This window comes from Mirounga angustirostris, unplaced genomic scaffold, assembly GCF_029215605.1.
Source record: "Mirounga angustirostris isolate CCGP_5_RB_7025 unplaced genomic scaffold, mMirAng1.0.hap1 SCAF_7, whole genome shotgun sequence".
Taxonomy (NCBI): Eukaryota; Metazoa; Chordata; class Mammalia; order Carnivora; family Phocidae; genus Mirounga; species Mirounga angustirostris.
This window is the reverse complement of record NW_026991715.1, coordinates 67,161,006-67,176,089: the sequence shown is the minus strand read 5'-3', so window position 1 is coordinate 67,176,089 and position 15,084 is coordinate 67,161,006. Positions and strand designations below refer to the sequence as shown.

The 15,084-nt window shown below is 36.3% G+C and overlaps 1 protein-coding gene across 1 annotated transcript in view; it reads right to left on the bottom strand.

Annotated features, from left to right (window-relative positions):
- The window catches only part of RASA1 (RAS p21 protein activator 1), a 108,128-nt gene that overhangs the window by 22,456 nt on the left and 70,588 nt on the right, over window positions 1-15,084 (bottom strand). The window contains exons 9-11 of the mRNA XM_054512708.2: window positions 14,680-14,758; window positions 8,087-8,207; window positions 6,630-6,786 (exon numbers count right to left, since the gene is read on the bottom strand). Of these exons, the coding sequence (XP_054368683.1) occupies window positions 6,630-6,786; window positions 8,087-8,207; window positions 14,680-14,758 (357 nt within the window). The remainder of the gene's footprint in view (window positions 1-6,629; window positions 6,787-8,086; window positions 8,208-14,679; window positions 14,759-15,084) is intronic.

Here is a 15,084-nt window from a genome sequence, read left to right as displayed (position 1 = left end):
TTGAGAGGCCAAGATCATAGTGAGGAGAGCCTGAAATTCTCCACAGCTTTTCCTTTCAAATGCATTTGCCAATTCCTAAACTGCACAGGGCAAGAAGCTGAGAAGCCTAGCAGAAGGAAGCAGCATCTAAGAGGCCCAGAAACTAACCACATTCAGCAGTTTCATACTGCTAGGAGAGACAAATGACTTTAAGGCCTTTAAAAGAGAAGACTTTCATCTGAAAACCCTACCCATGCCTTCAAAATAAGGGCAAACCAGAAAATAGAACAGCCTTCACCAATACCTCCATTTGATCCCTGAGGGGACTTATCTGGCAGAAGAACAGTCCTTTCTGGAGGCAATAACATTATCCATAGCTTCTACAGTTTTTCATATACAATGTCCACCATTCAGTCAAACATAAGTAGATATCACAGGAATCATGATCAAACGACTGAAAAGCCAATCTAAGAAAACAGATGAAGGGGAAAGACCTACATATAATCCAGATATTGTTAGATACAACTTTCAAATAACTAATTAAAAGGTTTAAGAAAATAGGTAACAAAATAGAGAATTTTGCCAGCTAATTACATCTATAAAAGAATCAAATGGAAACTCTAAATTGAAAAATGTAATTAATAAAATTAAGACCTCAAGAAATGCATTTAACTGCAGAAGAGTGTATTAGTGAACTGGAAGACAAATCAGAATATCCAGCCTAGGGCACATGAAGAAAAAAATTATGGAAAACATAGAAAACTATATAATAGACACATAGGACCTAGTAAAAGATACAACATGCTGGGATGCCTGGGTAGCTCAGTTGGTGAAGCATCCAACTCTTGATTTCGGCTCAGGTTATATCAAGCCCTGTGTCATGCTCTGCTCTCAGTGGGGAATCTGCTTGAGATTCTCTCTCTCTCCCTCTCCTTCTGTCCCTACCCTCTCTCTCTCTCTAAATAAATCTTTAAAAAAGATATAACATGTAACATGAATCATAGAAGATGAAAGAAAATGTGGCAGAAGAACTGTTTAAAGAGATAGTAACCAAGACTTTTCTAAAACTCACAAAAGACATCAGGCATCAAACTGAAGAAGCTCTGAGAAGGTAGCAGGAGGGGAAGAATGAAGGGGGGGAAATCGGAGGGGTAGACAAACCATGAGAGACGATGGACTCTGAAAAACAACCTGAGGGTTCTAGAGGGGAGGGGGGTGGGAGGATGGGTTAGCCTGGTGATGGGTATTGAGGGCGCATTCTGCATGGAGCACTGGGTGTTATGCATAAACAATGAATCATGGAACACTACATCTAAAACTAATGATGTAATGTATGGGGATTAACATAAGAATAAAAAAAATTTAAAACTGAAGAAGCTCTGCAAATATTAGGATAAAGTTTTTTAAAGAAAATTTATAGTAGGCACATTTTTGTTTAACTGCTAAACATCTAAAGAAAAATCTCAAAGCAACCAGAGAAAGATGAAATACTGTACACCTCAAAGAGAAAAAAATATTATCTTTAAAAGAGAAATAATCAGAAACAAAAGAAAAAGATGGAAAGCAGAAAACATTCTTTAAAATGCTGAAAGAAGGGCGCTTGGGTGGCTCAGTCAGTTAAGCATCTGCCTTTGGCTCAGGTCATGATCCCAGGGCCCTGGGATCGAGCCTCGCATCGGGCTCCCTGCTTCACAGGGAGTCTGCTTCTCCCTCTGCCCCTCCCCCTACTCATTCCCTTAGTCTCTTGCTCTCCCTCATAAATAAATATATATATAAATAAATAAATCTCTGAAACACCGAAAGAAAGTAACGGTCAACCTAAAATTTAATATCCAGCAAAAACACTGTTCCTAAATGAAAATAAATACTGCCACAATGAAAGATTCAGCCTATGAAAAGGTACAAACATTCCTACATAAATATTCACTATGGTACTCTATCACTGAAATGTCTTTCAACTTGTGCTTCTGAAATGATTATATTTAAAGTAAAGCATTATTAAAAGTTAGAAGTTTAATATAAAGAAAGAAAGAAATTAGAGCGACCTCTTAATACTGAAAATAATCTGGAAAAATTGCATAGCTGTGCAGCTAAAGCCATTCAGGAAAACAGGCAAATGAGCAATGCTATCCAAACGTTGCTGCACCATGCCAGAGAGCAAGCACGCCATTCACCTCTGTTGCAAGGAGCTGTTGTTAACTTTCACATTACATTTCATTCAAATGCAGGTAGGTCAGTGTATTGGGTTCTATGCATACACAAAGCAAGAAATGTTCAGCGCCAGTCATATATTTCAAAGAAAAAGATAACTGCATTCACCACAATTTCCCCTCTCATACTATGATATTTGCATTCTATGATATATAATTTGATGTCAACCTATTTTTCATTAGTCCTACCATCTGATAGAGGGGTCTGTTCATTTCCTTGAAATATACTTTGCTGACTGTGTTTTTCTTGGGATCTGCTCTTTCTTGGTACTTCCCAACTCTTGCATAGTAAGGCCCTCAAAAATATAGTTGATGATGGTAAACTGTCATACTTTGGAAAAAACGCAGTTCTTTAAAATAAAAGACTTGTACCTTAGTTCCCATGAACATAACTTTTTCATACCAGGTTTAGACTTGGTATCATTAAATACAATATCAGATTCTTAAAAGCCACCTTCAACAAGAAACTCTGCACAAGAAGCAAGCTGTGATCCTGTAGCAAATGGTAAATGTATATTTACCGCTTTTCTGCTTCCTGAAACTCCTTTCTTGATCTTAACCATACAGGAATAATTCAGTCTCTTTAAACTGCATTAAAAGACCTGATCTTTAACTCTAGCAGTCATTTTCTTTAATTGGCAAGTGTAACATTGACCTTTCTTTTTGATATTTTGATACTGTAAACTGGTTTTTCGGTCCACTAGTGCCTGTTCATAGAAAGTATGTCAAAAATAATGTTACAGCTTCCCCCCCCCACCCAAATTTACACAGATGTACTTTTATTAGTCTTAATAACTCTTTTAAGATTCTTGTTATTCAAATTTTACGTATCACTACGGAATCATTTTTTTTTTTTTTAAGATTTTATTTATTTATTTGACAGAGAAAGACACAGCGAGAGAGGGAACACAAACGGGGAGTGGGAGAGGGAGAAGCAGACTCCCTGCTGAGCAGGGAGCCCGATGCGGGACTCGATCCTGGGACTCCAGGATCATGACCTGAGCCGAAGGCAGTCGCTTAACCAACTGAGCCACCCAGGTGCCCCACTACGGAATCATTTTTAACCTCATTTTTCCAAAGTTGAATTTATGCTTTGAATCTATAAGCTATCAGGGCATATTAATATATTTTTGTGTTGTACTTCTAATTCTGAGGAAGTTTACCCATTCTTCAACTAATCTGTGAAGTGCAAATCATTTGCCAAGAAGTTTTTTTTCTTGTAGATCATAAACTTCAGCAAAACTCTTCTTTTGGACAGCTTACAGACTCTGGTATCAAACAGTACAGTGGTATTCTGATCCCATTTCCTCCCATAAAACTGAAAACATGTGCAACTGAAGCAGCTTGCATTTTATTAGACTCCATTTTATAATATTTCATGTGGAATTGTGGTCTACAAACAGACTTTTACATGTAAGAGTCTCTCTGTATTGCTTATTTTCCAGAATGAATTTTTGATGTAAAACCTTTAAATGTTCCTATCATGAAGTGTCATCATTGATCATAAACTTAAATACTATTTCTACAGTATCTTCTTTGTTTCAAAGCATTCATTTACTGTTTTGAATACTTTATCTTTAATAACTTCTTTTGGTACTTCCTTGAATGACCAACAATTTACTTCCAAGTATTTCTCTAATGTTTGTAGATTCATCAGTGTACAGTGAAAAATGTAATCTCTGGATCTGTATACAGTCTATCATTTGATTCACCAATGCATTTACTGATAATACTATCTGAACACAATCTAATACTACTTGAAAATAGTATCTCTTCTATTTCTTTGGCTTCAAACATACAATTGGCAATTTCCATGTAGACTGACTCAACAAGCAAATTCTCCAACTCCGTGTGAAGCATTTTGGCTTTAGATTTAGCTATTAATTCCAAGATCTCCTAACAAGCTTCCCAAGTATAATCTGATACTGTAGGAACAGATCTATGGAAAGGAGGGGACTGGGAGGGGAACCTACAGGGGCAGAGGGACTTTTATTTAAAACTTACAGTTGTTTAGTGGTATGGTGCAACACAATGTGCCTGGCCCCACTGATTTACTCAACTTATATGCAAAATATTTAGGCTGACAAAGAGGTGATTTACTGGATTTAGTTATCCCATACACTTCTTTTTTTTTTTTTTAAGATTTTATTTGAGAGAGAGAGAATGAGAGACAGAGAGCATGAGAGGGAGGAGGGTCAGAGGGTCAGAGGGAGAAGCAGTCTCCCTGCCGAGCAGGGAGCCCGATGTGGGACTCGATCCCAGGACTCCAGGATCATGACCTGAGCCGAAGGCAGTCGCTTAACCAATTGAGCCACTCAGGCGCCCCTCCCAATACATTTCTTAAGTGGCCTAATTAATAGGTTGAATTTTTAAATTAAGGCTACCGTTTTTATCTTGTGACTTTAATGACTTTCCAGCTTTAATCACCAAATTGCCCTTGATGGTGGGAAAATAACTATCTATACATTAAAGCCAATCAAAGAAGTAAAATGAAAAAAAATCTAAATATCTAGAAAAAATCTGAAGTTACATTTTTTGAAGACCTCCCTTATATATTTTACAATAACGAAATGTTGAAATTTAAAACATTTAATATTTTTATTACAGTAACATTTTTATAACCACTAATATCTCAAGGGACACCCATAACCTATTCATGGCACATGGGCTGGGAAAGCTCTGATCTAATTATCTAAATGAATTTATACCCATCTTCCAAGATTCAGCTTAAGAACCACCTATTTCATATTACTTATGCCAATAAGCTTGTCCCCAAAATCTCTCCCCCCAAATCTCTCCCCCCTTGCAGCTATTCAAAGCACAAATAAACCATGTTTGGTGGTGAATAGTGTGGTTGTCTCCCCAACATCCATTTCCCTCTCCCACAGAGAATACAAAGCAGCCTCACTATTTCGGTGGTATCACCTTCAGCAACAGGGCTTGGGCACCCAATGGCCTCCATTTATGAAGGTAATCCCACTCCTTTGCTACTTCAGGGAAGCCAGGACTACACACTGATTGACAGGTGGCTCAATAGTGCTTTCTCAGGATTTTCAATCACTACTGGAGGGAATGCTTAGTTTTTCCTTCCCTGGCTACTTATGCCACTTTGCTACCATGAAGGAAGCTGTTTTGTGAGGAATAATTGAGTACACACAAAGGCAGGCAGAGCAGAAAGATGAAAAGAAAAGCAGCCAGAGGCCTGATCTAACCACACCCGAAGGTCAAGATTCTCAGATTGTTAAGGAAGGAAAAACAAAATTTAGGAAATCCTATCTTACCCAAAAAATTTTTGCTTGTTTTTTGGAAAAGCTCTTTTTATGAGATATTAGGAAGTGTTTGGAAAAAAAGGGGGGGGTGGTTATCAAGGTCAAAGGATTCATGAAATACTTCATATTATAATTCCCTCTTAGTGATTCAGAATATAAACACTAGCAGAGATTTCAAAAAGCCCTACTTTAAGGATAAACTATGTGTTCAATTCAGCATTTCTCAAACCTTGACCATTTAAAAAAACTGACTATTAAAATTACAAATAACACCAATGTGATGTCCTAAACACAGTCTGGAGAAAAGAAATGACAAGGTTTTGTATGTTCTACAGCTATTTGTGTTGAAGATTCCTGAACTTAAACAGGATAAAGCTAGACTTGCTTAGTAGAAATGCCATCCTGCAGCAGAAAAACAGTTGTAAAACATTTGTTTTTAATTGCCTTGTGTTTTATTAATACCAATATGTAATAAAAATGGTAAGTTTATCTATAAAGACTCTAGAATGGATTATTAATAATACTGATGGTAAAAGGTAAAGAAAAGGCCATTGTTCCTGATCAAAAAATCAAAAGTAATCAAGAGTTGGATGTGCCTTGTGATGATCAGGATTCACCTTTAGCTTATACATTTATATTTATTTTTTTAAAAACTTTGAAATTAATGTAAGAAAAAATGTTTCGACTCCAAATCTGAAATACTCCCCTTTTCCCTACTGAAGCAATTATTTTTATATTAGGATTCTTACTGTCAAATTTTTTTTAGGAACCTGCCTATCAAGTTAGTAATACAACTGAGTGTACTCAGTACTATCAGATGCAATGAGTTAAGAGAGAATGTGATAAAATGGGAAAGAGGACAAGACTCAAAGTCAGTCACTCAAAAGACTGGTGGTAAGGGAGGGAGGAAACAAGCTATATACAGGTCATGTTTTACTACAGGAAATGTCATTCCAAAGACTTCTATATAATATAAAAGTGGAATTTCATGCACCAGTTAGTCAAAAATAAATAAGGAAAACAAATTACCCTAGAAAGTAAATCTGACATTTTCAGATTATTTTAGGACTCTCAAAATCCATTGGCTATGCTTTGAAAAATGATCTGAACATATCCACACTATTTTATTATTAAAACAATTCCAAAAAGAAATAGGAAACCAATTTCTTACCTGCCAAAGAGACTATCATGAACAACATAGACAGAACATACACTGAGATCTATTAATCCTTTTGGTTTGGTAGCTCGTTTTTCACTTTCAAAATAAATAAGTTGGGCATCACTGCCCTCTAAGATAAAATATAAGTTTTTCCACCGTTTTCCTTTGCCTGTTAAAAAAAAAAAAAAGTGCTTTCCCTTAGCCAAATAATAAACTATGAAGTCATATATATATATTAAAATCATAAAAATTATTGTTGCTGAAAACAAAAATCATATTCCATTTTTATTCCAAAGCTTCAGTAACATACCAATCCTTACAAAATGAGAAAATGCCTATTAAATTTATCTGTAGAAAAACACCTTTTGTTATACTGCTTGTTTTAATGAATCACAAAGTAAATGACAACGGTACCATTAACTATATCTTTTAAAGTTTCACAAAGATAAAATCTTTAAAATTCTTGCTTAGGAGTAATTCTTTTTTAATCACAAGAAACTACTCTTCCACCCCACACCCTAACAACCAGCCCCCTAACATTTCTTAATGTTAAATTGAGGCAAATCTATAAAACAGAAATATCAAAACAATGAATGTGACAAGTGTCATTAGAAGTCTCTCTTTAAAAAGAAAAATAATAATGAAGTATGAGGTAGAGAGGGGGCAAAGAACCAAATACCCTGCACTGGAACTGATCTCAAGAATGAAAGACATACTTGGAAATATGTAAGCTTGTTTCATGAAACTCTGCTTGAAAATGTGGACTTAATATACCTAGACTCTAGATTTTTTTTTTTATTTAAACTCAATTCATTAACATATATTATTAGTTTCAGAGGCAGAGGTCATTGACTCATCAGTCTTATATAATACCCAGTGCTCATTACATCACGTGACCTCCTCAATGTCCATCTCCCAGTTACTCCATCCCCCCACCTCCCTCCCCTCCAGCAACCCTGTTTGTTTTCTATGATTAACAGTCTCTTATGGTTTGTCTCCCTCTCTGATTTCATCTTGTTTTATTTTTCCCTCCCTTCCCCTATGATCCTGTTTTGTTTCTTAAATTCCACATATGAGTGAGATCATATGATAATTATTTTTCTCTAATTGAGTTAATTTCGCTTGGCATAATACCCTCTAGGTTCCAACCACGTCGTTGCAAATGGCAAGATTTCAATTTTTTGATGGCTGAGTATTATTCCATTGTGTGTGTGTGTGTGTATATGTATATATATATATATATATATATATATATATATATATATATATATATTACATCTTCTTTATCCTAGACTAGATTTTGAAGGATGCTTAAATATAAAAGCTTTAAACAAGGGTCAATTATTAATAATTCATACCAAACAACTTATTAAACACATCAATGGGACGATTTGTGCCCGATATTTACAATGTTTCTACTAAATATTAACGGAAAATACTGAAATTGAATCTTTAAAGTTAATACTTACCCTTTTTTAGAAGATAACCTTTTTTAACAATATTTTTATAAAAGGCATCCTTTGTTTTTCGACGAATTGTATTATAGATTTCCTTGCCATCCACTGTATCATTGAGTACTTGTTCTTGATCCTGAATTTTTAAAAATATTAAAATTACGTCATGAATTCTTGATGGAAATTGAATAAAATCTACTAAATTACTAATTAATAGCCAGGTTGTGTGTGTGTCTAGAACATTTAAATAATGTTTTTAAGGCTAAATTCTAAATAATGTAACATATATTAAGAGATCCTCTGCTTTCCAAAGAAAGTCTCAAAAATACAGTTTTGTTACGTTGCCTTGTTGTGTTATAGCAAATAACACTGACAACATGAATTTGTCCCAACAGAACTGATAAATTGGGAACCAATTTCAGCATAAAACCAATTCCTGTTTGCTTATGCAGAGTTATGTCTGTGAGAAGCACGAGGTGAATGCAGAAAACTGCACCCAGCTGACAGAGGAGATGCATGGGAATATACAAAACACACCTCCAATACCTGACAACCCTCTCAATTCAAGCGTTATATGCCTCACCCATCCATCCACACCTGGTGTTAGAACACCATCTGATTTCAAATAATCCTTCTACCACTTTACAATAATCACAACCCTGACAGCCTCTTTGACAAGTAAACTTCAGGTCTTTTTTAAGGTAAAGTGCCATATTTATTGTAGTAGTTAAATATTTCTTAACCATTTAGCACATATAAAAACTATGCGTCATTTTATTAGGTTCTTATCTTTACGTGTTACTGATGAGGTTCTTGAGTGTTGTACCCCTTCCCATAACGTTGTGATTTTTATTGCATGGTTTTACATAACTCTGACTTTTAGGAATGGATGCATGTGTCTTAACTGCTAAATCCTCCCAAGTAACAAAAAGAATTCTGATGTCAGGAAGAATATAAAGAGAAGAGTGTCTTTATAATGATCTTTCCAAAATAAATCAGTCGTTGGTATTAGCATTGGGATCTACAGGTTTCAATTTCAGTTTTAGTTTCTCTTTTGAGCAGTTCTATTTACTAGGATGAATATTTTGTGACTGTTTTCTCAGAGACCTCATGGGTTCATCTGATCCTTTTATAAATCTCAGATACGAGATTTTCATAAATCGTATTTTTCCTCTCTCTTGAAACATTCTGCCATTTCATCATCCTAGGAATCATTTCATCATTATTCAACAATTACTTCTCAAGTATGCTAAAGAGCAGGGGTTGGCAAACCATGCACAGGCGCCAAATCCCGCCCACTGCCTGGTGTTGGACATAAAGTTTTATCAAAACACACCCACACTCATTCCTTTCTGTTTTGTCTGTGGTTGCCTTCTCACTACAGAGGCAGAGTTCAGCAGCTGAGACGGAGACTGAAGGCCTGCAAAACCTACAGTATTTATTATTGGGGCCTTTACAGAAGTTTGTCAACCGTTAGCTTACAGGATGATGCAAGAGTGAAATAAACTATCTCTATTGCATCACCCTTTTTTTTTTAACTGTGTTGCCAACTATTGCAGCATCTTTCAAAAAAGTATAAAAGCCCATCTATGTTATCTTTTTACTAGCTTTCATTGAACACAGCCCAGAACTCTTGATTTTCTGCTAATGGCAAAGAGAAAAAAATTGACATAGGAAGACGTTTGACAAATATTAAAAGAATCAAAAGATGAATGCAAAGAGGCAGCACTTTGTGATCCTCTGTGATGATAAAAATGATTTTTGATAAGTAAAAATCTCAGACTACAATTCTTCAGATGACAGTATCCTTAAACTTTCTCAAACTCAAGAAACACTAAGTAAACGTGGATTTCTAGGCAGTGGAGGGGAGGGAATACGTATGGTGTTTCTATCTAGTCAGTCATTTAATAGCAAGGATGCAATCACGCAGTATTTTGCGACAAGAATCTGGACTGTTTCTGTTCTGCTAAAAAGAAATAAGGGTTCTTTAAATTTTTATGTTTGTGCACCCAAGATTTACTTAATATGATTTGTAAGCGGACAAAAGGTACTTTGTATCCAAAGGTTGTAGAAGGAAACATAATGTAGAAATTTTAAAATTCACCATATTTATCACTGTAACTGATGTTTAAAAATCTAAACAGAAAAATATTTTACCCTTATGGAGCAAAGAAGACTGTACTCTCCCAACAAAATTATAAGCGTCCAAGTTTTCAAAATTATTCCACTTGATAATTCAAGTACATGAACTAAAAGCAAGAATCATAAACTAAAACCCAGTAGAGAGATATTTACATCTGGAATCAGTACTGGATTCTGACAGTGAAAGTGTGGGAAGAATAACCAGAGTAATTATGCAGCAAGAATTAATTAGAGATGTATCTGAAATCTGGAATTAGGATTTACAAAATGGATTATGTTCCAGGTCCATGCATGACAGTGGATTAACTGCTTATTTCAAGCCTTTATAACCAAGGAAATATGGAAAAACATTTCAGTTTGCTATGTTTAAATTCTTATTACATCTTCTAATAACCTTTTTTGGACTATACCTTTATTCCTACTTCTAAGAATTATTCATAAAATGACTTAAAAATAAAAAATTTAAAAGGATACACTGGACCCAGATGATAAATAGCGATGACTACTCTCCTGGTTATATAGATTTGTACTTATCAGTCTTTTATTTCAAAAATGATAATATTTAGGGGCACCTGGGTAGCTCGGTCAGTTAAGCGTCTGCCTTCAGCTCAGGTCATAATCCCAGGGTCCTGGGATGGAGCCCCGCATTGGGCTCCCTGCTCAGCAGGGAGTCTGCCTCTCCCTTTCCATCTGCCTTCCCCCAGCTCATGCTCTCTCTCACTCTCTCTCGCTCTCAAATAAATAAAATCTTTAAAAATAATAATAATAATGATAATATTTAGTATTGGCTACAGAATGGGGCATATTTGTAGTTTGTACTTTAAGACATAACTACACTAATATTTGGATTTAAGTATCTAATTTCAGGATGATCTCCATAACTCTTTTCTAAATTATATTAGGGTAGGGGCTGATAGACTTATCTACAACTTCCAAAGGATTCCAACATATTAGAAGACACTATGGCCAAGGACGGAACTTAACTTTCCAAACTCCAGTAATCACTGGATGACAAAGGGAAGGCTTTAGGGCCTACTCTCTACACAGTTCTGGAGAAGTCTTAAATGTTCCTGGTACATTTAATTCAATAAATGTTCGTTGAGTGCCAGGGTCTGTTCTAGTTCTTGAGATACATCAGTGAACAAATCCAAGATCCTTATCCTCAAAGAACTTACATTCTAATGAGGGAAGGATAATAAACATAATATAAAAATATTACTATATGTTAAGAAATGGTAAGTGCTTTACAGGGTAGAGCAAGTAGCAGTATTAAATGAGGTGTATGGGTCAATCTCATTGTGAAGCTAATTTTTGAGCAAAAGAAGATAATGGGACATGTGGCTATTTAAGAAAAAAACCATTTTGGGCAGAGTCAATAGCTAAAGCAAAGATCCTAAAGTAGGAGAGAGACTGGCATATTTTAAAAAACAGCAGAGAAGCCAGTATGAGTGGAGACAAGTGAGAGAGAAGGATGGTAGAAAGAGAGGAGTTCAGAAGACCAAAGAGATGAGATCTATGGTCTGAAAGGCCATTGTAAGGACTTTGGCTTTCACTCTGAAGGAAATGTAGAACAGGTGCAAGTATTAAAGAGAGGAGTGAAATGATCTGACTCACATTTTAAACGGATCCCTCTGACTGTTGTGCAGTGTTAAGGGGCAAAGGTGGAAACAGGGAGACCAAAGTCAGAGTCTAACAGTGGTCATGTGGTACATTTATTTGGAAGGCAGTCAGCATGATGTTCCTGACAGTATGGATACAAAGCATAGGAGAGAAAGAAGAGTCAAGGATGACTCAATGCTCTAAGTCATTACCCTCTCCAATCTCAATTTCCCTATCGTATAGCAGCGACCTCATCAAGTTGTGGAAAATTAAATAAACTAGTAAGAACTGTGTCTAAAACACAGTGCTTAAAAAGTGTTGCCTATTTTATTATGGGCTGCATTGTTTCAAAAGGCTCCTTCTCTTCTAACGTCTGTCTCCAGAAGTGTTAGCTCCACAAAGTAAGCAGAGCTACCTAGGACTGCTCTTTCCATTCCAGCATCTTACTCTGAATGGGGGTATGCACCTCAGGGGGAGTGAGCTAATCAGTTTTTCCATTAATAAAAGGTTATTATTACACTTTCTGTTCTGTAATAGAATCCTGCTGGGAAGGATAGGTAAGTATTATGATTCCCAAACTTCTACAATAACCTACTTTTTTACTCCAGGTCCTAATTAACAGACGTCAAATAGCATTTAATGGTTTTTATGGAGTAATCAAATTGCTTTGTAATTGGCATCAGTTATTTCTGAAGTATTCAAAGCATTAACTGGCACTTTTGCAAATGACAACAATTTGGGGTTTGTTGAATTATGAGACCGCAATATGGGAGTGCGGCAGATTATATATTTGAAGTAATTCTTAAAACAACCTTATAACTTAAGTACAAAAGTTTTAATGTAAAATAATAGTTATTGTGCTAAAGAGTTTTTATTCTAAAAAGTAAATTTTTCTAAAAAAATTTAAAAAATTCTAAGCACAATTTCAAGATGTATGGCTTAACTTGTAGACAAATAAAATCTGTAGACTTCTGAAACAAAACCATCATTAACTCTACTAGTCAATGTGAATTAGAATTCAGGATATAGCGGTGGAACACAGTGGCAGAATCTGGAGGTAAAGGCACCTCTGGCCCCTAATAAAAAGACCCTGAGCAGTGCTTCTAAAAAACATGTACCAAACTATGTGATTAAAAGAAAAAAAAAGGGAGGGAGGGCACCTGGGTGGCTCAGTCGTTAAGCGTCTGCCTTCGGCTCAGGTCATGATCTCGGGGTCCTGGGATCGAGCCTCATATCGGGCTCCCTGCTCAACAGGGAGTCTGTTTCTCCCTCTCCCTCTGGCTGCCACTCCCCCGGCTTGTGTTCTCCCCCCAACCCCCGTCAAATTTAATAAATAAAATCTTTAAAAAAAAAAGTTCGTTTTACTATGGGGTAGAATAGTGAACAGTGTCTGCCAGAACTGCCAACAAAAGCGGGACATCAGGGCTGACTACAGTTATCAGGAAGGTGTCAAGGAGAAAGTGAAACTTGAGATGGATCTTACACTAGCAGTGCTTAGACAGGACTAGAGGAAGGGATGGGCACGGAGACAGCAACAAGCACAATGAGATTAAGACACATTAGTGATAACACAGAGGGGGTGAAGTAGGTGCTTCCTACTGGAGAGTGGTCGTTCATTCAGTAACACTGATGCTACTCTAGGCACTGAGAACACAACACAACACCCCTGCTCTCGTGGACCACATGTTCCACCAGAAAAGTGTGAGGAATGAAGCTATATTAAGTGTGACAAGATGATGACGATTCTTGAATTGATATTAAGCATCAGAATAATGATACCCCACCTCAGCAACTGCAATGAATAGCAGGTACAACCATCTGAAACTAACTTGTAGGGAGGATGAAAATCTGTGGAATAGAGACTTAACCAGTCACTGTGGAAGTTTGGATGGGCACCCAAAAACTCTTCTTTATGTCCCTGGAATATCAATACCTCCATTTTCCACATAGAAAATTCTTTTTTTTTTTCTTTAAAGATTTTATTTATTTATTCATGAGAGACACAGAGAGAGAAAGAGAGAGAGAGGGGCCGAGGGACAAGCAGGCTCCCAAGGAGCAGGGAGCCCGATGCGGGACTCGATCCCAGGACCCTGAGATCATGACCTGAGTTGAAGGCAGACGCCCAACCACCTGAGCCACCCAGGCGCCCAGAAAATTCTTAATCACTCTTTTGAAATACCTGTTGCCTAACCTCTGCTACAAACTTTGCCCACCACTCTTCAGAAAGTATACGAAATACACAAACTAAGCAATACCCTATGCATTAAGCAGCTAATATTCAACAGGCCCTCTTGTTCAAGACCAATCTCTCCTCTTACACTGTGGATTTTAGCCACTCTTGCCTTCCCTAGGACCTTGTACACCAGGTACTGCCACTACCCCATCTCACCCACCACTGTCACTCTCCTCACTACTAGTGGCTTTATGCAGAGTATACAGACACGCACAAAACTCTCTCACCATAAACCTATAGCCAAATAAACAGTGAAAAAGTTTAAACCCCTCTTAGCCCTATATCTTCTTTTAGATTTCATTTTTATTTTATTTACCAAGCTCACCTATGTAAGCCCAGCTGTGATATATTCTTGCTGTCTCCACTTTTGCCTCCAACAAGCTCATTCCCTGACCCAGTATAACATGGCTTCTGTCCCACCACTGCTTCTATTCTCAAAAAGCCACAAAGGCTAGAATCAACATAAATAAAAACTAAGTGTTTCTCTTACAATTTACTTTCTAAAAGAATCTGAATAACGGCAGTTTTAAATTTTATCCAATTTTAAATGCATGAATGTGTGCATAAAACATACCACCAAAAATGCATTTCAAAATAAAATGCTTATTACTGCAAAAAGAAAAACAACACTGACCTGCATTGGTACAGGTTCCTTAAGATAATACCCTTCAACAATCTGTTCTTTTCGATAGTGATCTATGATGTCCCCAATGCTGTTAAAATAAAAATTACTAACATTGACATAATTTGTCTTATAAAAAAATGCAGATCTTGAAAATACACAAAGACCCTGTTAGCAAGGATTATGTATTTGCAAGTGTTTTCAAAAGCATATAACCCAAATACATCAATATATATGATTATAATAGTCACATTATTTTAGAAAAGCAAGAATTCATTTACAGGTCAGAATACCGGAGTCAGAGATCCCAATTTTGCATACACATACTCAAAGAGTTAGTATAAGTAAGGAAAGAATAAAAGTCTACCTTTTTTTTTTTTTTTTAAAGAGTGTTTCTGAGGAATTGAGAAAGAACTG